General features: G+C 41.5%; 1 protein-coding gene across 1 annotated transcript in view; it reads left to right on the top strand.

Annotated features, from left to right (window-relative positions):
- The window catches only part of ST6GAL2 (ST6 beta-galactoside alpha-2,6-sialyltransferase 2), an 84,328-nt gene that overhangs the window by 42,660 nt on the left and 15,290 nt on the right, over positions 1-26,378 (top strand). Inside the window, exons 3-5 of the mRNA XM_030310293.1 lie at positions 8,746-8,843; positions 10,526-10,627; positions 13,394-13,568. Coding sequence (XP_030166153.1) covers positions 8,746-8,843; positions 10,526-10,627; positions 13,394-13,568 — 375 coding nt within the window. The remainder of the gene's footprint in view (positions 1-8,745; positions 8,844-10,525; positions 10,628-13,393; positions 13,569-26,378) is intronic.

The raw sequence follows: 26,378 nt of genomic DNA on the forward strand, positions 1-26,378 counted from the left end.
AGTTGTGGGGACGGACAAGTCTGAAATTTGTAGGGCAGGTGAGTAGGCTGGAAGTTTGGATAAGAGTTGAGATTGCTGTCTGGAGGCTGGAGTCTGCAGGGCAGGCAAGCAGGTGGGAAGTTGAGGCAGGGTTTCTCTTTTGCATCTGGAGGCAGAATTCCTTCTTTCTCAGCAAACTTCAGGCTTAGCTGTAAGGCCTTAGCCTTCCCTCTGTGCCCATGCTCATTCCATTGCCACACGGGCAAACAAGCAGTTTGAGTCTATAGAATCATTCATTCATTTAGTAAACATGTGTTTAGTCCTTACTACGTTCAGACTTCTGTACTAGGTGCCAAGAAAAAAATGTGAATCGGACACAGCCTTGGCCTGAAGTCAAGTTGTAAAACAACTGTGTCTAATACATTCTCACAGTAGACAGTGTTGTAGCTCATAGCTAATCTGGAAGTTTCAGTCAAGGGGCTTTTGCTCACTTGGTAGAAAGGAATAACCTTGTTTCTTGGGTCTGTCAGTGTTCTGTATTCCTGAGGGGGGGCTGACATGCCAGAGCTGCCTTGAAATGGGGCGATGCCGTTGAAATTGGGTCCCACCACCCAGACCTCCTATCAGACATTCTTGGGAATGGAGCTGAATGTGAATTTTTAAAAAGGTGAAAAAAGTAAGCACGAGCACGGGCTTGAGGTGTAGGGTCCCAGTGTCCCAGTGCTGACATTACAGCAGGCTCATAATAACACTGTCCATGTGTCATATGCAGCCAAAGCCGGAGCAGAGTAGTCTGCAATTGATTATGGAAGAACAGTGGTTTAAAGCTCCCTGGGGTGAAGTTCCTTCTCATTCCCGAGGACCATTATTAATAATGTAAGAAGGAATTTAAGTATTATGCTTTAAAGCAGGCAGTAACTTGCTTCCGGTTTTGTTTTGCTTTATTTTAAACACCTCTGCTCTTGCGTGTCAGGGAGATTTCTCTTGCTCTTTATTCTGGCAAAAATATCCTTGACCAGAGTCTTATAAATTCTACTTGATTCAGAGTTTGGAAGAGAGTGTGAAAGACACTGGGAATTACACATTTCTGGGGAACGTGAAATGTCACTTACATCTTTGTTAGTTGCTAGCATCCAAATTTAACTTCTATTGTCTGCCCTTAGGTAAAGCTTCATGATTAGAACTATAGACTTCCAATTATGATATTGAAGAACGCAACTCAGAAATTTTAAGAAATTGTCTTTATTGTATTGCCCAGGTTCCTTTGAACCCAGTTTTTTACTACCATTTTAAGAATGTGGAATCAGCACAGTTCCGTGTGTAAAAGCAAAAAGTTTCATTTTTATAAGCGAGGGTGTCTCTTAGTCTCAGCACTTGTGCATGCCAGGTGCTTCTATGTCTCCTTCCTGCTCCCCTAACGTATATGTGCTTATAACACATATTTGTTAATGTCTCTCTTGATAAAAACAGATTCACTCAGCAGATCCCTTCAGGCAACTTGGAATGCTGGGGCATGCCATGCTGGTTAGCTAAAATCATCTTGACCCCTACATTTCTACTTGTGTAATTGGCTAAATGAAGATCAAAGAACTTACAGAAAAGGTCATGGTCTCATGAAAGACTGAGGAAGAAGCTAAGAAAGTACCTACCTCCATGTCACCCCTGCCAGGAGGCCCCTCCAGGCTGTACTGGCCCAGAATGCTCCATCAATCTCCCCTCTCTGAGTGGGAGACCCCATGCGCCTCAGGTTTGCTTATCGGCCGCCCTGTAGCTCCCTCTGCTGGTTGCTCCGCTGACAATGCAGTCTTGCTTCTCCCTCTTCTGTTAGGCTTGAGTCATGCCATGTAATTGTTTTTGAGAACAGTATAGCAGTTGTAAACACCTCCACTTTGAATATGTTATTGCAAAGCAAACTGAACTGTTTTGGAAACATGGAACATTCTTTCCTAGAACTAAGAGATGATTTTTTTTTTCAGCCATACACATAAACAATAATAATTTGGTAGTGAAATCAGCTCCCAGCAGTCCTGTGCAAACACACTACAGAGGAGAAATGTCTTAACAGCCCTAGCCCTGATGTGGGAAATCAGGGACTGTGTGCTTGAAACTCAAATTCTGGGAAGGGTCTGGGGAAGTGGGAGGGTGTGGAGGGCTTTGTGTAGGAAGCAGGGCATATGGTACTTGGTGGTAATAGCTTAGGATTTGGCAGATCCTGATGCCTCAAAAGGGGAGAAAGAAGATCCTGTAGTTATTTAACAGGAATTGATTATTTATTGAGTCCCCAACCCACCGAGGCCTAATGCTATGCTAGGCACTAGCGATGCAAAGATAAATAAGGCTGAGAGATAAACCTCAAGTCCTATGCAGTCTATTGGAGAAGACCAACTGGAACAGACATTTTCAGTATTGTGGTTAGAAGGACAGAGAGATATGCATACTGACGGGGAAGAAATGACAGCAGAATCCTAACCCACCGTGAGGGCTGATGACTGGGTAGAGAGAGGTTAGCAAGGACTGCCCAAAGAGGGAAATCCAGGCTGAAGTCTAGGGTAAGAGGTAGGTGAGACACAGCATGAGAAGTGCTTGGCGGGGCGGGGGGTGGGGGGCACACAGAAGGGCACAGGGGTAGGGAGATGGGGGAGGTGGGTGGCATGAGATCTACAGGGAGCACGAGGGGCTGGGAGTGGGGAGAGACTTACATTGATAGGCAGGCAGGCCGCTTGCACATCATTCTCCAGAAATTAGATTTCACTTAATAATTGTAATAAAAGGTGCCACTTATAGGGTGTCTACTGCAAAGTCCTGTTCTAAATGCTCTTGTGTAAACTGTTGCAAAGCCAAGAAAAGGAATCTTCCTGTTTTATGGGGGCACCTACAGGCACAGTGGGTGGAGCCTGGACTCCATTAAACCCCACTCTGGGTCTCCAGAAAGTCTAGCTCTGACCCCTGGGTCCATGGGGCTGAGAGAGGCATTACGATCTTTGAAGCAGGGAAGTGATGGGTCAGCTTTGCATTTCAGAGAGAGTTCCAGAGCCTGGAGTGGAGGGCACAAAGGAAGTCACACTGCAGCAGTCCCAGGGAGAGGCGAGGCACACAGGGGCGGCGGAGTCTTGAGAGGGATGAATCATCTCTTTGGCAGGCCATTCCCTATAGACTGGAGGCTTTTGCTCCCTTGCTGTTTCAGATTTTGTTTTCTGGAGGAGTGCAGGAAGGGAGGAGGGGGATGTGGGGCCCAGTGCCCAAGACAGGGCACTGACTTAGTGCTGGTACGCCTCCTGGCTGGCTGCTTCTTGAAGGGTTTTTTAATCTTCCTTAGTGAATGCATGTAGCCTGGCCCTGTTCTCAAGGTCAACACAAAATGGCTCTACCCTGGAAATGCCTTCTCCAGAAATGAGGCTTTACTTTATTCCCCATGTGCTTGCTGTCTGATCCATTCCTTCTTTTCTAAATATGAATGGACAGCTTAGTTTTTCAAGAGCGTTATCAAGGAGATGCACAGCCAGGAATATGTTTACAAAACATGTCTGCGTGATAGACACGCTCTCAGCTCATCCTCCCCAAAACGCTCCCCCCTCCCATCCTGATCCCACTGACAGCTTTAAGGAGGTTCCTTCTCCATCCATAGCAGCCTCCTGCACAAAAATTGGCCTTTTAACTCTTTAGACTCCTACCACTTCCAAAGGAATTAAGCTAGTTTATGTTTTTGTGCCCTGTGCCTTGTGTGGTCGCTTGAAGGCTTAACACACACCTCAGTGTAGAATACTGGCATTTAAAAGCTGTGACATTTTCAAGGGTGATACCGTTAATTTGGAATTTCTACCTAATTAATTTGAAAAGCACCCACTGCTTGGAAGCCTTGGCTTGTTCACCTCTCCTTTAGACAGAGGCTGCGTCCAAGGGCAGCATGGTTTAGCAGGAGAACTAAGGTTCAGCAGCACTGGCCTCACACTTCTTGCCCTCATAGTGCCCTGATTACGTCTGTTCCTAAAGGTCACCTCACTGCCTGGAGCCTGCTCTCACTCTGGCTTGGGAGTGGGTTGCCCCAGATCAGCAGTTCACATCGTTGTGATGTGCTTACATTTGGGGTCCCAAGACCCCTTCAGGGGCTCATGAGGGGAAAATGTTTTATGAAAACACACAGGGGTCCTTTTAACCATTGGCATTTGCACTGGTGGTGCAGAGGCAGCGGTAGGTAAAACTGCTGCTTAGTGTAAATGAAGGCAGTGTTGCCCAATGGTACTAGTTGCGACTTCTGCAGCCAAGCTCTGCAGGAGAAGAATAGAGAGGCAGTTTCACTTATGGATGTCCTTGAGGAAGCAGGAAAACATTTAAAAATGTTGGCTTTATTAAATATCAGTCTTTGAGTACACGTGTTTTCAAGACCAAGAAGGCAATGACGTGAAAACGCTTCTGCACACCAGCACATAGTGGAAAAGCCCTTGTGTGGCTGAGTAGTGAGCAGAACTAGCCACTTGTATCATGCGACGCCATGTTTACTTGAAACAAATGACTGATAGACATACTTTATTCAGTCACTGGATATTTGGTAGATATTTTCTCAAAGAGGAATTGAGTGAGCCTGTCCCTTTTAGGAAAATAGCGGACAGTATTTTTTTTTTTTTTTTTGCCAGTAATAAAATTCAAGCTTTCAACCAGGAACTTGTAAGTGAACCCAAGTTCATCTGCCCTGTGTGCAGCAGCAAAGCCAATCACCGAGACATCAGGTATGCAGCAAGGAAAGGGTTCATTTATGCAGCCAAACCTGAAGAAGGGAGGATAAGCCTCAAATCTGCTTCCTCCAAGGAGGAGGGAATGAGTTTTTTACAATCATAGGGGTTGAGAATGCATACATATTGATGCAAAGCGCAAGGAAACTTAACAACTACTCATAAGGAAAGATAGTATGTTCATTGAGCAAACATTTATTGTAACATATACCCCATGTTCCCTTGAGGTGGAGACTTAACTCCGGAAGGAGGCAGAATTCAGCCCCTGATGTCAGGAGGTTATCTTCAGATGAGGAGAGGGGTTATGGGCTTGCTCTGAGAGCCAGTATAAACTGGAGGGGCTCTTGGGCTTGTAATCTCGAGTAAGGAATGCCGGCCCTTGCTTGTTCCTAGGCTGGAACCATATCAGTTGACCTTGAGTCCAGGCTTCTGCAGAAATAGCTAAGTGAGTCTGTTAGTGGGGTCTGAAAAGACACAGCAGCTGATTAGGGGGGAACAGTTCTCAGAAAAACAAGCTTTAAACTTTCTGCTAGTTTCAGCCTCATTAACCCCATGAGGCACTCTTTCAAACTTAGAAGTGTCCCAGCCTTAAAAACTGATGAGATGCATGGTAATATTAACTGCTGTGACTTGGGGGGATACCTTATAATGAAGTGCATCAATATTTGGAAGATCTGCATAACTTATTAAATTGGTAGTTCTAAATGACCGTTGCACAATGCTGCAAAATCATGCGTGGGTGAATCATCCATTTTAAGAGCAAGATGAACTATTTGAATGGATTTTAATGTAACAGAGCATGGCAAGTTCATTGATACGGTTTCACATTCCACATTAGGAAAGCTTTTTTAAGAAACTAGCACCTGTCAAGTTTTGATGAAGTATCAAAGAAGAATATTCTCAGTAATGTGGAAAGACTTTAAGTACTCCTTACATTTTCAAAGATATATCGGAGGGTTCGTATACTTCAACTAAAGCAATATGTTGCAACAGAATGCAGAAGCAGTTAAGAGAAACCAACTGTCTTCTAAAAAGCCAGGCTTTAAAGAGATTTGCAGACATTTAAACCAGTGCAAGTCCTCTATTTTTTGAAAATATGGTTATTTTTCATAAAAATATTTTATTTTAAAATAAATTAGTAAGTAAGGGTGCTTGCGTGGCTTGGTCGGTTAAGCATCTGACTCTGGATCTCAGCTCAGGTGTTGGTCTCAGGGTGGTCAGTTCAAGGCCCACCTTGGGCTCCATGCTGGGCATGAAGCCTACTTTAAGAAAGTAATAATCAGTTAATTAATAAACATCTTTAAGTTTTCTTTTTTTTTAATTTTTTTTTAACGTTTATTTATTTTTGAGACAGAGAGAGACAGAGAATGAACGGGGGAGGGTCAGAGAGAGAGGGAGACACAGAATCTGAAACAGGCTCCAGGCTCTGAGCGGTCAACACAGAGCCCGACGGGGGGCTCGAACTCACGGACCGTGAGATCGTGACCTGAGCCGAAGTTGGACGCTTAACCGACTTAGCCACCCAGGCGCCCCAAAACATCTTTAAGTTTTCTATTTTGCTTCCGAAGTAGGCATATATTGACATATAATCCAAATAAACAAAAGAACTTTGGGTTGTCAATAATTTTCAAGAGTGTAAGAGGGTTCTAAGACCAAAACATGAGAACCACTGCTTTGGGTAATCAAATTTTTCTGACTCCAACAGCATTTGAATTTGTATGAGAAAATACTATCCAATAAAAATAAATAACCAAACAACTCATTACAAGAAAAAAAAAATGTATGAACAAGTGCCTATATTGTAAAGAAAATAGAAAGTGTTCAGGTTGTTAGGCATCATTTATTCAAAGCATGGATCACCTAGAATGTAAACATTGGCAAACCTCTTTATTTATTTCTTCAAGAACCAAGTAGTAAATATTTTAGTTTTTGTGAGCCATGGGGGTCACTGTCACAATTCACCTCTGCCATTACAGACAATAGATAAACAAATGACTATGTCTGTGTTGTGGTCCAGCTTTATTTACTAAAACAGGTGGTCACAGCTTGCTCCCCCCCTGCACCATTTCCCCTAAAAGAACACCGTAGAATTTTTTTAATGCTTATTTGTTTATTTTTGAGAGAGAAAGAGAGAACGAGCTGGGGAGAGGCAGAGAAAGAGGGGAACAGAGGATCTGAAGTGGGCTCTGTGATAACAGCAGAAAGCCTGGCATGTGGCTCGAACTCACAAACCTCGAGATCACGAGCTGAGTTGAAGTCAGATGCTTAACCCCCTGAGCCACCCAAGGCTCCCCTTTAGAATTTTTTCAATTACGTAGTCAAGTACCCGTTATTCCTTCTTTGTGTTCTGTTTAATTTTGGTGCTCAAAACTGGAATACAAATTCTTCTGAGTTCAGGGCCCGTCAAGAAAGGCACCTAAGATAACTGTGTTTTGTTTGTTTTTCTTTTTAATGTTTGTTTATTTTTGAGAGAGAGACAGAGTGTGAGCAGGGAAGGGGCAGAGAGAGAGGGAGACACAGAATCTGAAGCAGGCTCCAGGCTCTGAGCTGTCAGCACAGAGCCGGACACATGGTTCAAATCCACAGGGTTCAAATACACGTGAGATCATGACCTGAGCTGAAGTCAGATGCTTAACTGACTGAGACACCCAGGCGCCCCCTAAGGTAACGTTGTTTCAATGGTGGCATGTGTGCCCAGTCTCTGATACTTAGGGAGTAGGAAAGTCTCTCCTAGGAAGACTGCTCAGGAGGGAGCAGCACACTCAAGGAGGTGGCCTGCTTTAAGGACTTGTGTGGGGTATGGTCACGGTAAACATAGGGCACGTCTACAGGCTCTTTGGTGAATCAGAAATACATAACCTTACCTCTCTCTCACGCAGACAGAGGCATTGTCGTTGCTCCAAGGTAAGCTTGAAATGTGCATAGAATTTTTGAAGCTAAAGATAGCCCGTAGCGATTCCCTTATTGCTGATTAACTCTGGTTTCTGGGCAACACAGTAGCTGGCTTGGGAGATTTCAAGACATATGCATGCATCTAGACTGCTTTGTGGAAAGGGAACGTGTCCCCATTCCCATCTAGCCTACCTCTAGCTCTTCGTGTCCTCGTCAGCCTCCAGGATACGGGAGGTGTGTTTTCACCCGGGACCCCTGAGAACTTGAGGAAGTCTGTCAAGTTGAACGAAGAGAGACACAGATTTATGTTGTAGTCGAGGCTCGGTGAACCAAGGTGTGCCCTTAAAGAGTGTAAAGAGCCTCGGCAGCCAGTACCACTGGTGGTGTCTCCCGTCCTCCAGTCCTGTGGCAGTTGGTCATACCATTGCTGGAAATGCAGAATGCTCTCGATTGCTCTCACATGGGCCTTCTGGGAATCAGCAGCAATTTGTAAAGCACAGAAATCAGCTGGTATTCTTTCTTTCTTTCTTTCTTTCTTTCTTTCTTTCTTTCTTTCTTTCTTTTTCAACTTTTAAATTTCAATTTCAGTATAGTTAACGTACAGTGTGGGCTGGTGTTCTTTTTAAGCACAAACCAGTACCCCAAGGTATAAAAGTTGCACTGAAGGCCGTGGCTCTCACTGTGTGGGAGATGTCCTTGTCCTGGCACAAGTGGCCTCTTTAGTGACACCATGAGCAGCCTTTATGCTCTAAAGCAATAAGAGGCCACAAACAAGCAGCCTCTGTCTGCAGCCTTTGTCTGCTCCCATAGATTCCATCTTCGAAATACCCTGGAATCTCTGAGAATGCCCGCATAAAGCATGCCCCCTTTAAAGAATATGAACACATAACAAGTACCTACATATATCTGAGATGACATTGGACCACATGTAATGGATTCATATGTTCCCATGTTGATTTGTCCCCTAGCGAAGACCTCATTCGAAATAAACACTACAGACACTGAAAATGACATGTATGGGTATCTTAAGTATATTGGTTGTTTCCAGTTAGCTTCAGGTATTAAAAAATTTGCTTTAAAACTTTTTCTAAATTACGTTGATTCTACAGCAAAAAATAAAGTAACTTTGTCACTCATGTGTTCTTAGATTCTCATGATGCAGTTTTGAGATTTAACTCGGCACCTACACGTGGCTATGAGAAAGATGTTGGAAATAAAACCACCGTGCGCATCATTAATTCCCAGGTAAGATGGATGGAGTGTTTTCATGCATGTACATTTTATAGGTAAATAGTTTAACTGGGTGAATGAAGAGAAATTACCCAGTTGTACATGACCATGGTCTTGCTTATTTGTAGGTTCTTGTAATCATAAAAGAATTGATGAGAAAAAATGCAGATAAATAGGCATTTATGTGTGACATGACTAGGAAGAAATGAGTAAATAAGATTAAAAGGAAAAATCAGAGAAGATATAGAAACATGTATGGATATTCATATATGCATATGTATGTGTATATATATATAATCATAGCCTTAGTGTGTTGTATATTACAGATGGAGCAAAGGACAGTTAAATTTAGAAAAAAATCATGGTGGTGTGAAAGGCAAGGGATGAAGGGGAGAAAAAGCAAAGGCTACAAAATCCAAGGGTCAGTAGGGTGGCTTGGAAACTTTAGTCCATTATCTGAAAATTTTAAAAATCAAATTGTTGAAAATGGAAGTATTTCTCTTTTTGGTGTTCTTCATACAAATGTTTTCCAAATTCAAAGCAAAATTATTCTCAAAACCATGGCAGTTTCTAGAGTTTCAAACTATATAGAAAGAACATGAGGTGATGGATGATTTATGACAAGTTGCTTGCAGAAGAAAAGATTAGCTTTCTGCCTGGGACCCTGAGCCAGGCAGCCTGCAGCAAGGGAAGAAACAATCGCCATGTTTCCTTGCTTCATAGACAGCATGGATTGTAAGAGTCGCCATTCATTTATTAACACTTCCAGCTTTTTAGCTAATCATCCCCACGAATTAAAATACATGCCACCTGTAAAATATGTCCTGACTTGAGAAATCTGTATGAAGAAAGAGAGTGCATCTTAAAAACTGTGAAAAGTTGCACCTCAACACTGAGGAAAACCAAATTTTTTTTTCTCCTCCAAAGCTGTAGTTTAAAAAAGATGATTGGCAGGTGAGATCGAAGGACTCCTCTAGGACCACAGAGGGAGGAAGTCGCATGTGGGCTGTCACCAGTCTGCTGGCTGTCCCTGTTCCATTTGTCCTGAGGCTGGCACTCTGAAGGCACCTTAATAACGTGGGTCATTCATATCTGTGCCTCCTTCTCCAGTTGTCTGTGAAGGCAATTAGAGAGGAGGTCGGGGGTGCCAAATTAGCTAAGGCATTGCATCTTTCAGGAGCTGATTCGATACCACCGGCTATGGGTATAATGCTGATGAAAATGTAAGAACTCATGAATTTTATTTTATTTTGTTTTTTAAATTTTTTTAATGTTTATTTATATTTGAGAGAGAGAGAGAGAGAGAGACAGAACAAGAATGGGGGAGGGGCAGAGAGACAGAGGGAGACACAGAATCCCAGGGAGACTCCAGGCTTTGGGCTGTGAACACAGAGCCCGACTGGGGACTGGAACTCATGAACCATGAGATCATGCCCTGAGCTGAGATCAAGACGGGTAACTGACAGAGCCACCCACGCACCCCTCCTAAATTTTATTTTTAACCCTAGTTTCCCCAGACATTTCTTCAGGTTCATTAGCGTGCAATGCCTGCCTCTCTCACTCCCCCAGAGGAAAATAGTAAAGTCTGAGTAACTTTGTTTTTCTTGCTCTGATTCATTTTTTTAAACTTTCCTCTTTTTAAAAATATAATTTTGAAGAGCCACTCGCTTTGAAATGATTTCTGTATGTATTTGCAGATTCTGACCAACCCCAATCATCACTTCATTGACAGTTCATTGTATAAAAATGTCATTTTGGTGGCCTGGGACCCTGCTCCTTACTCTGCAAATCTTAACCTGGTAAGTGTTCCCTTTGGTGCCCTTACCCTACTGATCAGACAGTGCCTTTGACTGATTAATAATGGGAGCAAGTCAAGGATTAAGCTTTCACAGAATGAAACCAATCATGGGCACTACTGAAATACATGGGCGTTCATACCATTTTGATACCCAGTTCCGGTAGCGTACTTGGTGAACGTGACCTACCTAATGAAAAAAGGGCTTTTGCTCTGGAAGATTTAAAAACAAAAACAAATCACAGTGCCCTAAATGTTCAGAAATTCCTAGTTACACTGGAAGTTGAGCCAAGTAAACTCAGAGTTTTCCATTGTGATAGGGTTACATCACCTTCCACGTAGTTATGAAACCTTCTGAAATAAATTCAAAGTGCTTGATAAGAGAATCTAAACTTTGTGAATCAACAGCTCACTGCCCTTTAAGTGGAACCTGTTACAGACTTTTCTTGAGTGTGCAACTCTGGCTTTTTCCTCTAAACCTTTCTTACCTTATGTGATATAGTGTAAACAAGATTACTGCTAGCCATCAAAATATAAGCAAGTTACATTCATGGCATTCTGGCAAATCATTGCCTATCTAAACAAGCAGCTAGTTACTTCTGGTGAGAACTTGGATGAAAAGCCGATGCACTTGTCTTTTAAGGAGGGCTGGGAAAGAAGTGTGATAGTTTTAGCCTCATGAAAGATAATGTCTGCTGTGCCACTGAGCGTCTTTCAACTTGTTCTGTCATGACGCAAGAGAATGCATCCTTCTTAAGATGATGGAAATGAGGGAACAGGCCTTGGCTTTACCAAGAGGACTTCCCAAGAGAGCAGCGGCCCAAGGTCAGATGGGTCCTTCTGGGACTGTTGTGTCACTGTTCATCTTGAGACCAAGGCTGGACATTTAACTAGCATGATTCCTAACTGGTTCTTTTTTAAAAAAATTTTAAAAATTGTACTTAAATCCAAGTTAGTTAACATATAGTGTAGTAATGATTTCAGGAGTAGAAGACCCAACAAGTGCCCTCCTTAAGGCCCCTCACCCACTTAGCCCCTCCCCCCACCATCACCCCTCTGGCAACCCTCAGTTTGTTCTCTGCATTTGAGTCTTTTATGGTTTGCCTCCCTCTCTCTTTTAATCCTAACTGGTTCTTAACCAGGAGCGCAAACCAGAATCACCTGGAGAGTATTTTTTCAAATGTATCTGTCAGAGCCCCATTTCCTGACATATCACTTACAGCCCCAGTGTGTAGATTCTGAGAAAGCTCTCTGGCTGATTTTCACAGGTACCGTCTACCGAGAATCCGGCACGAAATGCATGCTGGAACTCTTCAGCTTCCTTTCCGGTCTGAAGTTCTCTGGTTTTAAGTTCTGATAGCTTTCTCACTATCTGTGGACAGACTGAGAGCTCTAGCTATTGGACCTTGTTTCTTCCTCCTTGGGAAGCATCCAAGCCCAGGGTACAGAGCTGTCCAACCCGATGGAGGGGACAGCAACAGTGCTGAAACCCAGGCAACCGGGCTGCTTTCTGGGTGGCCTGCGCTCTGGGGAGCAGGAGGAGGGGTGAAGAAACTGAGGCCCACACTCCTCTTGCTTCCCTTCTGCTGCCTCTTGGCTTTGGGGCAAAGTTTACAAAAGATGATTGGCCCCGGCCCTTCTCAAAATTGTTAAAGCCACAGAACCCGTTCAACCATGGAATATTACTTGGGATCTCAGTGCGTATCTACTGTTTCCCGAAGGTGTCTGTTTGAAGGGATAACAGGGCCCTCAGAGCCTTATGAACTAAGTCTCTCCCCCACATACCTCCAAATCCCATTTTTTCATGGTGGCACCTCAGATGTTCTGAAGACATTTAAAAGTAAACCTAGGGGCGCCTGGGTGGCTCAGTCGGTTGGGCGACTAACTTCACTCAGGTCATGATCTCACAGATTGTGAGTTCGAGTCCCATGTCTGGCTCTGTGCTGATAGCTCAGAGCCTGGAGCCTGCTTCGGATTCTGTGTCTCCCTCTCTCTCTGCCCCTCTCCTGCTCACGTTCTGTCTCTCTCCTTCAAAAATAAACATAAAAAAATTTTTTTAAGTAAATCAACCTTATTGTACATTTTTTCACACAGTAACATGTACAGTCAGTGGAAGGATACATGTTGATGAGTATTAGCAAATTTATATAGTCATGTATCCACCACCACAGTTAAGAAATGGAATATTTTCAGCACTCCCAAGAGTTCCTTGTGCCCCACCTATGAGTCTGCCCAGCACTGCCCCAGACCTAGGCAATAACTGATATGCTTTCTGTCACTGTGTATTACATATGAAAAATATGTTTTGAAATACACTGATTGAAGCCCCAGGGTCAGCACACTGTAGCCATGGACCAAATCTGGCCCCATTTTGTAAATAAAGTTTTATTGGAACACAGCCATGCTCATTCATGATGTATCTTCTGTGACTTCCTCAGTACAAGAGAAGCATCGACTAGTTGCAGCAGAGACTGGCCCACAAAGCCTCAAGGGTTTGCTACCTGGCCCTTTACAGAAAAGTCTGGGGCCCCTGCCCTAGCTCATCTCCCATATTTCACTAAAGAACAAATCCTTGTCCCTCAGGGCTGGGACCCTATCTCTTTTTGTTCTGGTTCCCTCATCCATGAGGCAGTGCCTGTACTTCACCTCCTTCTCCCGGGCCCTTAGCCTCTAAATAGTCTCCAACCCCACTCCGGTGCTGCCCTGTTTCCTTTTCACAGTGTGGTTCTCTGTACTTGATTGCGTTGATTTTTTTTTGTTTGTTTCTTAGTGGTACAAGAAGCCAGATTACAACCTGTTCACTCCATATGTTCAGCACCGGCAGAGAAACCCAAATCAGCCATTTTACATTCTTCATCCTAAATTTATATGGCAGCTTTGGGACATTATCCAGGAGAACACCAAGGAGAAGATTCAGCCCAACCCACCATCTTCTGGCTTCATTGGTAGGTATATATAAAAATGGATGATCAGGCAGGCACTCAGGGTTAGGGTTAGGCTTAGTATTTAGCAAATGTACAGTTATGTTATTTAATCAGAACAATTAAAAGGTGGTTTTAGAGGAAGCATAGATAAGCTGAAGATAGTAGAAACACTCTGTTTTTTCCAGTTTTCTATTGGTATGTGATAACTGCCCCCAGAATTGCAAGATGTACAGCAAAAACTGTTTTATTTTCTGTCGGTTTTGTGGGTCAGGACAGGCTTGGCTGGGTTATTCTTCTGTTCCACAGGCTTCAGTGGGAATCACTTCATGGTATTCACCTGCTTCATGGGATGGCTACACTCCCGTGGTTGGCCCCTTTGGCGGGGATGGCTGGGAGGGCGGGCTCAGCCAGGACTATTGACTTTGTGCCTGCACGTGGTCTCTTGCATGGTGGTCTCAGGGTACTCGGGCTTCTTACGTGGGAGCTCATGGCCCCTGGCAAGTGTGCCAAAAGGCAGGAAATAGAAGCTGCCTGTTTCTTAAGGTTGAGGCCTAGAGACCTGCACAATGTCACTTGCACTCTTCTGCGGGTCAGAGTAGTCAAGGCCCCACTGGATTCAAGGGGGAAGACACACAGACCCCACCTGGGTCATCTGTGATCCACTAGCCACTTACCCATTCACATTGTTTACGTAATACCAGATTGAGGAGCTGAATTTGTGACCGTAGGATAATGTCATGTGCTGCAAGATAGCAAGTGCAGGCTTTGATGAGACTAATTCTAAGACCTTGTACAGCTCTTGCTGCCAGAGTCCACTAGCTCTAATCTAAAAAATGGATTTTTTTCATATAACAGGATCATCACACTTAGTTTATTTTATATATATATATATAAAATAAATATATATAAAATAAACTAAGTGTGATGATATATATATATATATATATTTTGCAGCCAGGCTTTGATCCTCCAAAACTTGTGGTTTTACTCTACTTCTTTACCCATGATTCAGCTAATCATCCCATTATCTCTTTGATTTTACCCGAGTAGGGTAATATTAAGGAATATCCTCGATCCCCTTGGCAATATGAAAGCTGTAGTGGAACCAAAGGATGTTAGTTGTGTCCACAAAAAACTGTGATGTTCTCCCCACCTAATTTCAATGAATTAGCCACCCTGAGTCTTAATTTGGGCTGCAAACTGGGTCCCTCTGAATAAAGGAGAGATTTATGGAGATAGCACTGTTTTCATTATGGATACGGGACACACAAGTATCTGAATGGAGGCCTGTGGATTTTGGAGTGAGTTTCTGGCATTGCAATAATGTGAACTATTTTACCTAGAGTTCAAGACAGAATTTACGATATGACTCTGTAGATTAGCTGCCTTAAGTATAGCTAACCCCCTTTTAAAGTCATACCTTTGACACTCTGTGTCCAAATCAGTTTTTTGAAATCGTAGTGTCTTTATCTTTTGCACAGTTTCGTGAGATCCTGTTGCTTTAGGAAAGAAAGTATAATCCAGTTTGTCAGCAAAGGGTAAGTAGGAGAGTATAATGCTTAGACAGCGTAACGGGATGTGGCGGAAGTTTAATAAAATCATTTTCATATTGTTGCCTTCTCACGAATTCATGGGGCTTCTGCTTGCTTGGAGCAGAAGTTTTAGAGCACAGTGGGGGCTGTCAGATATACTTACAGCAATGTGCAGTTGAAAGACTCACATAGATAGTCATAGCTGGAGAGAAATATTTTCCCATGTGTTTTTGTTGGAAGGAATCCTGCCACACATGGCCAGCTTCCTTTCATAGCTGTTTACTGAGAATTTGGAGTTTTCAGAGGCTGATACTTGCCTTAGAGGCTGCTTTTACACGAATATGGAGGAATGCAGTTTGACGTCATTGAAGGAGTGGAGGCTGGGTCTGGCAGGTTAAGTGTAAATTCTTCTCTGCCCTTTACCAGCTTTTTGATCATGGGCATGTCACTTACCCCCGTGAGCCTTAAATATGCTCATATGAGAAATGAGACTCATAAAATCTTTCTAAAGATGAGTTGGTGTGCCGATGGGCAATGGTTCCTGTTTTCTACCACTGTCCTGCCCAGAGTGACAACTATTAGCCACATGTGGCTATGCAAATTTAAATTAATTAGGATTAAAGGAGAGAAAAGCTTCAGTTCTCTTGCACTTGCCTTATTTCAGGTTCTTAGTATCCACGTGCACTGGCGGCCACTGTCTTGACAGGCAGTGCAGGAGAACATCGCCATCATCACACAAAGTTGCATAGGACAGTGCTGTTAAGTTTTGCTAATCACAGAAGAATGAAAAAAGAGCAAGCAGATAAGGAAGCCTTAAGTTCCCAGTGGGCGGGCTGTGCTCTGTGACTGGGGATACAGATGTCACAGAAGACATGGCCTGCCGTCCCTGGCCGGATTTAAGAGTGAGCTCTCACTAAGGATGGACGGGAGATACAGTCGGGGTGGGCTGTGCCCAGCAGAGCCCCAGTCGCCCTCTGAATACTCTGCTGATTTTGCAATCTGTCTGCCTCCTCTTTGATCCTGCTCAGAAATATGCTGAGAGCCAGTCTGTTTTATAACTTATCTGATGTTCCTAAATATTAGCAGAATGATGTCGCTCACATCTCAATCTGTCGGCCATAAGAATTTCTAAAAATCAATGAGTTATTTTCTGTTATTGAGAAGTGTTCTCCAAATACGTGTTCTAAGGTCACGTAGAAAAAAAAAAAAAACAAACTATTGACTTCTTGTCTCACCACCTCATCATGTCCAGACACTAACCTCTCATGTTCATTACTGGACAAAAAGAACCCATTGCAGAGCTGGTCGGTGAGATCAGGATGTTTCTGTGTGCACAGCGCTGGGCTCTGCCCAGGTACAGCGATCAGCAGGGTGCTTTCTATCAGAGGAGAGCAGTATTCTGACGCCCTGCTTTCCTCATTAGCGCAGGGCTCCACCTGTGGGGAAGACATTGCAGGTGAAGCAAGATGAGGCCTTTTGCTTTATGGATGTGCTCTTCTGGAAAGGAAAATGGTGTCACATTTAATTACTGATGTTTCTAAACCCGCTGCATACGTTTTCCTTATACGTGTTGTGAATCTGCATGTGTGAAATAGAGGGACTCTAAAAGTTGACTGTTTTGAACACAAAAGACATGTCTTTCTTTTTTTTTTTTTATAAAAATTTTTTTTTTCAACATTTTTTATTTTTATTTTTGGGACAGAGAGAGACAGAGCATGAACGGGGGAGGGGCAGAGAGAGAGGGAGACACAGAATCGGAAACAGGCTCCAGGCTCCGAGCCATCAGCCCAGAGCCTGACGCGGGGCTCGAACTCACGGACGGCGAGATCGTGACCTGGCTGAAGTCGGACGCTTAACCGACTGCGCCACCCAGGCGCCCCAAAAGACATGTCTTTCTATGGAAATAAATGGTAGTTAGATTCCCAGGGGAACACACCGTGAACCCTTTAAATGTCATGTCATTGGTGGTATTAGGAGACTTGTTCCTGGTCCCTGAATTCATCATACAGGAGAAAGGTGGAGAAAATGGAAGGGGAAAGTCATCCAATAAGTAGGTATTAATTAAGCCCCTCTATGTGCCAAGCATGATGCTGAGCCCAGGCTCAGCCCAGTGGTGAGGAAACCAGGCAAAGAACTCATGGTGCACCGAGTGACAGACATTACATAGGTGTGCCTTCCCTAAATAAAATAAAATTACAAACTGGGCAATGAAGGAAGAGAACAGGATGCATCAAGGGCTGGGAAGTGTGTGCTTTTCCCATTGTGTTCCTGCTCTTAGCCTAGCGCATAGGAGGTACAAGAAGTAATTATTTGGAGAATGAATGTTTTAGCTTAGAACTTGAGAAGTTCTCAAGTTTAACATGTGTCAGAATCACCCAGAGAGGGCTTATGTATTAGATATCTAATGATGTGAGGCAAATTACCCCAAAACTTAGCTACTGGACAGAACAATAAGCATTTGTTATCTTGTACAGTTTCTGTGGCCAGTATTGTAGGAGCAGATTGGCTGGCTGGCTTACCTTGGTATCTTTCATGAGATTGCATTGAGCTGTCTGGACTTGGCTTGGCTGATCTGTTTTCTGGATGGTTCACTCACAAGATGGCTGTTGACTGGAGGCCTCAGTTCCTTACCACACCTCTCTATAGGTCTACTTGAATGCTCTCACAACATGGCAGCCGGCTTCCCTATAGCAGGCAATCCAAGGGAGAGAGCCAGAAGGAGGTCTCAGTACTTTTTATGGTGTCATAAACTATCTATCCCCTTGGCTACATTCTATTTGTTACACAAGTCAGTCCCATTGTTGTGGGATGGAACTACCCAAAGATGGGGATACCAGGTAGGGATCATTGGGGGCCATGCTGGAGGCTGGCTACCATACCTTTCTAAAACACAGACAAGTGGGCCCACCCCTAGAGTTTCTGGGAAGGTGGAAGGGGCAAGAATTTGCATTTCTAACAGGTTTTTAAGTGATGCTTCTGCTGTGGTCCTTGTTCTGTACTTTGAGAACCACCCTTGTGGCATTTTAGAATCCTGAAGTTAGAAGGAAATTCAGAAATCAAGTCTGTGGGTCCTGTATTGATAGACATGCCATCAAGGTGATAAGCATTTAACTCAGCAGGAGAACACAGGATGCTACCAATAATACATTATTCCTTTGTTTCTTTGAAGACATAGCTAAAAAATTTACTCTTATCATTACTGATGGACTTCTTTCATGCCCTAAAACTTGTGAAATGATATACATAACAGCTATCTGTCAACATCCTTCTTAAAAGTAGATTTTTGTTCGTTTGTTGGTTGGTTTATCATCTTGGGACCCAGATTCTCGGATGTACTGATCAGTCAGGTATAAGTTCGGGCACCAATAAGCAACGTCCCAACTCTCATTGATTTCAGGAAACCGCCCTCAGTAATATTCAGGCAGATAGTTCAGCCAACATCTCCCATTCCAGAAGCATTTGTACCTTCATTAGCAACCCCTAGTCCTGCACCACTAGTCTCCTTGATGGCACACAAATCATGTGGGCTTGCCTGGTAGATAGGAGCTGTGGTAGGTATGTGTGTGTTCTTCTGCGTTATAACAATATATTATGATAAAAGTTATGTGAATACAGTCTTTCTCTCAAACTGGTATTGCAATGTGCTTACCCTTCTGATGGTGTGAGGTGATAAAATGCCCATTTGATGAGATGACATAAGGTGAATGACATGGGCATTGGGATGTGGCATTTGGCCACCACTGACCTTCTGATGACCTATCAGAAGGAGAATCATCTGCTTTCTGACTGCAGGTGACCGTGGGTAACTGAACCTACAGATAAAGGGAAAACTACCATGTTGAAGGGAAGAAGGGTCTAGAAGTAACTTCTGTCCACTGCACCATTCTGAATGTTCCTTAGAACAGGGTTGGAAATATTGCTGCATCAATGTCAACTCTGATCACAATACCCAAATAGGCACTGTACTTTTTCCTGGGTTCTGTGGGATCTGTGTATTATCAGCTCCTATGGAGAAGTTTCCTTTTGGGCAAGATGTCCTAGTAACATCAGAGTCAGTCACAAATATTTAACTTGCATCTGAATAAATTCTTCTTGTTCTGTCTATAGTAATAGGAACTGCCTTTTCTGATTATAAAGAAAGAGCAGGGAGTTGTAGGATTTAAGGAACACATTGACCTAGCATTGAAGAAAACAAACTCTGAGAGCCTCTTCACTGGAAAAACATTCCGGAAGTTTCTCTTTAAATTTTTTTTTTTTAATATTTATTTATTTTTGAGAGACGGAGCACGAACAGGGGAGGGGCAGAGGAGACACAGGTCTGAACTGTCAGCACAGGGCCTGAATCAGGGCTCGAACCCATGAAACATGACATCACTACCTGAGCCGAGGTTGGACGCTTAACCAACTGAGCCACCCAGGCGCCCCCAAAACATTCCAGAAGTTTCTAATTCACATACATAAAGGACTTGTCAAAGCTAATAACTTCAGTTTGCTTTCTTTGTAATAAAACTGACTTAAAGAACATATGTGAACAATTTTTATAATATTGACAAAATGTAAATGCATACTAATATCAAGTGAATTAAACTATACTTTCATTACAAGCTTTAATATTACTAAGATACTTATTAAAGATTTAATATCTATAATGTGTACTGAAGGTGGTCCTCTCAGATTTCTAAATGAACATTTTTGAACTATGTTTTCTCCCTTTTTTTATAACAATCGAACCCATGTTATTACCAAACTACTCTACCAACCAAAATATTTTGAAGAATCACTCCTAAAGAGATGAATATTCACTGCAATTAAATATGAAACCTAATTCAAAGTTGTACGTTGATTAGTGATAATTGTCTTTCAAAATATTTTTAAAATTTTTTTAATTTTTTTTATTTATTTTTGAGAGAGAGAGAGAGAGACAGAGAGACAGAGTGCAAGCAGGGGAAGGGCAGAGAGAGAGGGAGACACAGAATCCGAAACAGGCTCCAGGCTCTGAGCTGTCAGCACAGAGCCCGACGTGGGGCTTGAACTCACAAACCATGAGGTCATGACCTGAGCCGAAGCCAGACGCTCAACCGACTGAGCCATCCAGGTGCCCCTACCTTTCAAAATATTGTAATATAACTGTGCGAATATATTCTGACTTTTGTTAACAAGGTCATTAGGTAAAAATTAATGAAAACCTGACTTTTTAAGAGAGCTCTTATTAACATATGTAAGTCGAAGGAGATTGAGAGATTATTTATCCCAACATAGATACTGGTCCAAAGCTTTGACCAAACCTTAAGGGAGAGACTGATTCTATTGCTTTATAAGATTTTTCTTTGTAACATTTTTTTTGAGTTTCAATAATTAAAACATGGTTTAATTGTTATTAGAATAGCTAGTTGGATTAATAAAGTAAATAAGTACATTCAGAAAAAGTCAGGAGAATATTTCTAAAAATTAACTTCAAATAATAAATAATAAAAATAAGATTTTTCAAGAATAAGAATAATGTCTATTTCATTATTTTTTTTAACTTCTTGTTTTCTTTTTTTTTTTAATTATTTTTTTACCTTACATCCAAATTAGTTAACATATAGTGCAACAGTGGTTTCAGGAGTAGATTCCTTAATGCCCCTTACCCATTTAGCCCATCTGCTATGTATATATATATGTATGTATATATATATATATACATATACATGTATATGTACATATACATATATATATACATATGTATATATATACATATACACATACATATACATATACACACACATATATACACACACACACATATATATACATATATACCACATCTTCTTTATCCATTCATCTATCGATGGACATTTGGGCTCTTTCCATACTTTGGCTATTGTTGATAGTGCTGCTATAAACATGGGGGTGCATGTGTCCCTTCGAAACAGCACACCTGTATCCCTTGGATAAATGCCTAGTAGTGCAGTTGCTGGGTCATAGGGTAGTTCTATTTTTAGTTTTTTGAGGAACCTCCATACTGTTTTCCAGAGTGGCTGCACCAGCTCGCATTGCCACCAACAATGCAAAAGAGATCCTCTTTCTCCGCATCCTCGCCAACACCTGTTGTTGCCTGAGTTGTTAATGTTAGCCATTCTGACAGGTGTAAGGTGGTATCTCATTGTGGCTTTGATTTGTATTTCCCTGATGATGAGTGCTGTTGGGCATTCTTTCATGTGTCAGGTGGCCGTCTGGATGTCTTCTTTGGAGAAATGTCTATTCTTGTCTTTTGCCCATTTCTTCACTGGATTATTTGTTTTTTGAGTGTTGAGTTTGATAAGTTCTTTATAGATTTTGGATACTAACCCTTTATCTGATATGTCATTTGCAAATATCTTCTCCCATTCTGTCGGCTGCCTTTTAGTTTTGCTGATTGTTTCCTTCGCTGTGCAGAAGCTTTTTATTTTGATGAGGTCCCAGTAGTTCATTTTTGCTTTTGTTTCCTTTGCCTCCGGAGACATGTTGAGTAAGAAGCTGCTGCAGCCAAGACGAAAGAGATCTTTGCCTGCTTTCTCCTCGAGAATTTGATGACTTTCTGTCTTATGTTTAGGTCTTTCATCCATTTTGAGTTTATTTTTGTGTATGGTGTAAGAAAGTGGTCCAGGTTCATTCTTCTGAATGTCACTGTCCAGTTTTCCCAGCACCACTTGCTGAAGAGACTGTCTTTATTCCATTGGGTATTCTTTCCTGCTTTGTCAAAGATTAGTTGGCCATAAGTTTGTGGGTCCATTTCTGGGTTTGCTATTCTGTTCCATTGATCTGAGTGTCTGTTCTTGTGCCAGTACCATACTGTCTTGATTATCAGTCTTGATGATCAGAGCTTTGTAGTATAGCTTGAAGTCCGGGATTGTGATGCCTCCTGCTTTGGTTTTCTTTTTCAAAATTGCTTTGGCTATTCGGGGTCTTTTCTGGCTCCATACAAATTTTAGGATTATTTGTTCTAGCTCTGTGAAGAATGCTGGTGTTATTTTGATAGGGATTGCATTGAATATGTAGATTGCTTTGGGTAGTATCGACATTTTAACAATATTTGTTCTTCCTATCCAGGAGCATGGAATCTTTTTCCATTTTTTGTGTATTCTTCAATTTCTTTCATAAGCTTTCTATAGTTTTCAGCGTATAGATTTTTCACCTCTTTAGTTAGATTTATTCCTAGGTATTTTATGGATTTTGGTGCAATTGTAAATGGGATCGATTCCTTGATTTCTCTTTCTGTTGCTTCATTGTTGGTGTATAGGAATGCAACTGATTTCTGTGCATTGATTTTATATCCTGTGACTGCTGAATTCATGAATCAGTTCTAGCTGTTTTTTGGTGGAATCTTTTGGGTTTTCCATATAGAGTATCATGTCATCTGCGAAGAGTGAAAGTTTGACCTCCTCCTGGCCAATTTGGATGCCTTTTATTTCTTTGTCTGATTGCAGAGGCTAAGACTTCCAGTACTATGTTGAATAACAGTGGCGAGAGTGGACATCCCTGCCTTATTCCTGACCTTAGGGGGAAAGCTCTCAGTTTTTCCCCACTGAGGATGATATTAGTGTTGGGTCTTTCGTATATGGCTTTTATGATCTTGAGGTATGATCCTTTTATCCTGATTTTCTTGAGGGTGTTTATCAAGAAAGGATGCTGTATTTTGTTAAATGCTTTCTCTGCATCTGTTGAGAGGATCATATGGTTCTTGTCCTTTCTTTATTGATGTGATGAATCACATTGATTGTTTTCTGGATGTTGAAGCATCCCAGGTATAAATCTCACTTGGTCATGGTGAATAATTTTTTTAATGTATTGCTGGAGCCAGTTGGTTAATATCTTGTTGAGGATTTTTGCATCCATGTTTATCAGGGAAATTGGTCTATAGTTCTCCTTTTTAGTGGGGTCTCTGTCTAGTTTTGGAATCAAGGTAATGCTGGCTTCATAGAAAGGGTTTGGAAGTTTTCCTTCCATTTCTATTTTTTGGAACAGCTTCAAGAGAATAGGTGGTAACTCTTCCTTAAATGTTTGGTACAATTCCTCTGGAAAGCCGTCTGGCCCTGGACTCTTGTTTTTGGGGAGATTTTTGATTACTTATTTGATATCTTTATTGGTTATGGGTCTGTTCAAATCTTCTATTTCTTCTTGTTTCAGTTTTGGTAGTGTATATGTGTCTAGGAATTAGTCCATTTCTTCCAGATTGCCCATTTATTGACATATAATTGCTCATAATATTCTCTTATTATTGTTTTTATTTCTGCTGTGTTGGTTGTGGTCTCTCCTCTTTGATTCTTGATTTTCTTTATTTGGGTCCTTTTTTTTCTTTTTGATCAATCTGGCTAGTGGTTTATCAATTTTGTTAATTCTTTCGAAGAAACAGCTTCTGGTTTCATTGATCTATTCTACTGTTTTTTTGTTTTGTTTTGTTTTTTGTTTTTTGTTTTGGTTCCGATAGCATTAATTTCAGCTCTAATCTTTATTGTTTCTTGTCTTCTGCTGGCTTGGAATTTTATTTGCTGTTCTTTTTCCAGCTCTTTAAGGTGTAAGGTTAGGTTGTGTATCTGAGATCTTTCTTCCTTCTTTAGGAAGGCTTAGATTTCTATTTACTTTCCTCTTATGACTGCCTTTCCTATGTCCCAGAGGTTTTGGGTTATGGTGTTACCACTTTCATTGGCTTCCATGAACTTTTTAATTTCCTCTTTAACTTCTTGGTTAGCCCATTCATTCTTTAGTAGGATGTTCTTTAGTCTCCAAGTATTTGTTACCTTTCCAAATGTTTTCTTGTGGCTGATTTCAAGTTTCATGGCATTGAAAATATGCACAATAGGATCTCGATCTTTTTGTATTTGTTGAGGGCTCCTTGTAACATTTTTGAAGAGTCTCCTTTGCAAAGGGGAAAATAACATGATAACTAAATATTTAAACATTTTTTAAAGCACCCAGTAACCCCACCACCACCTCGCATACTGCCATCTTATTGTTTTAGTCTGTGCTCTTCCAAATGGCAACCACATCTAGGGTTGGGTTTTCTTAACGTGGTTGTGATGAAGAGGCTTCCCTCAATGTATGGCACCACACAACAGGTGCATGGTAAATGTTTGCTGAATGAGTGAAGGCATGAAAAAATGAATTGGAAGTTCTGATTCTTGTCTCCTTATAGACTCTCCCCTCTGATAGAGCTGCTCTCACATCTAGAAGGATGCCCACTTCCTCCCATAACACACTATATGTGTGTGCTGTGGTTAAGACCTTGAGTTTTGCAGAGACCAGAATCAAACTTTGGTTCTACCTGTCAACTAGATATGTGATCTTGAGAGCAAGTTACTCTAAACCTCCAAACCTCAGTTCTTTAAACTGGAAACTGAAGATACCAGTACTACCATAACGTTTGAATCATCATATGCTTAGCACAATAGCCAATATTTGTTCTTTACTATTATTGTGATGTTTCCATCTAAAACTTTATGCTTAGTCAAATAAGACCATATTGGCAAATATAAAAACATAATAAAAAATAGACTTGTTCCCTTTGATATTACAGAGGCCATATCAGTCCATCAAATAGGAATATCATAACTTAGGCCTTTCTTTAGCTGTTGAGTATTTAAGTTGTTTCAAAGTATTTGATATCATCAATTTATTGATGAGTCATTACTATCTCTGTATGAATAGTACTATAGTTTATTCTGTATGTGCATACATAAACTTTTCTTTCTTGTAAACCATTTCCTTAAGATAAATTCCCAAGGGTGTTGGTGCCAGGCAAAGGCTGTGTATGACATGTCATGTATGTGACTGTTGGTAAGTGTTGACATAATGCTTTTTCTTTGAATTTCTAATCGGACCATATTTGTCCTTACAGTTCCCAGAAAGAGGCACACTAGTAGATACACTGGAAATGTATTACATGTACCATCCCCTTCTCCAGAGAAGCAGTAAAGGGATTCCTACACCTCTTGGATGGCACATGCATTTTTTAAGTTAAAAGAAAGTAACGTGGATCAAGGTAATTTTGATGATCCATAAAGACTTGTTTCTTTGGAGCAACTTTTTTATTTTATTAGGTTCCTTACCCTGAGCCCACTGGGGAGTGATTTGTGCACATATGAGTAGCATTTCTCTCTTTCATCACTAGTTGGATACTAGAGATTTATCATGTTATTTGGTACTTTGAAGTAGTTTTGACTGTACCATAGCCTGACTGAGGATAAGGAATAATTTACTTGGAGTCTCACGGCTTCCATTTTGTTCTCATAAAGACCGATATTTTTATACAAGGTCAGTGAACTCACCTGGGGTCATAAAGCATGTCTGGATTGGTTTGTCATCTACATGCAGTAGGGCATCCAGCCAGGCCGGGAGGCACCAGCTTCGCCATCCGTGGCGCATAGCCTAAGTACCAGCAGGCAGACAGGCCTGGTAGCACACATCCCAACCAGCAGCACAGAGATAAGACTCTCTACTTTAATCCGGAATTGAGCAACTGACGGTATTTTTATTGTAGAAACCAGCAACACCTCCTGCCACTTTTTAAAAGGCAGTAGCCAGTACTGATTGTATTATAACTAATATTTCTGGAATTCATAAATGCAGACACTATAATTTCAGGCAGTTTAACTATGCACAAGAATAATAGTCTTAAAAACAAGTCATAACTTTCTTTTCCATGTTGTATTGCTTTTGAGGGGGGAGGATTCTAATTTTCCAATACATCATCCAAACTCAGATGTTTAACACAAAATAAGAAGCCACTTAGCATCCATATTTATGATTATGTAAAACATGTCAGAATTATATTGATTAGGAATACCTTTGCATTTCCCTGTAAATAATGAATTCTGAATGTGTGTTACGATGAAATAAATACAATAGAAATCAGCTAATAATTGGCCTTTCCGGGATCATTCTTGCATTATATGATTTTATCTAATGAGGTGGATGCTTCTTAAACTATTATTTTGCTACATCAAGTTCAGATCTCCAAACCACCTTTTAATTACAAATATTTTCTGGAAGTCTTACTTGAAGACTCACTTTTGCTCCCAAATAATCTTAAGCATAGGGGCACCTGGATGGCTCAGTCGGTTAAGCACCCAACTTCAGCTCAGGTCATAATCTCATGGTTTGTGAGTTCGAGCCCCGTGTTGGGCCCTGTGCTGATAGCTCAGAGGCTGGAACCTGCTTCAGATTCTGTGTCATCCTCTCTCTCTGCACCTTCCCTGCTTGCGTGCCCTCTCTCTCTCTCTCTCAAGAATAAATAAACATTAATTTTTTTAAATAATCTTAAGTATAATTTTCATAATTT

The sequence above is a fragment of the Lynx canadensis genome, chromosome A3, assembly GCF_007474595.2.
Source record: "Lynx canadensis isolate LIC74 chromosome A3, mLynCan4.pri.v2, whole genome shotgun sequence".
Classification (NCBI taxonomy): domain Eukaryota; kingdom Metazoa; phylum Chordata; class Mammalia; order Carnivora; family Felidae; genus Lynx; species Lynx canadensis.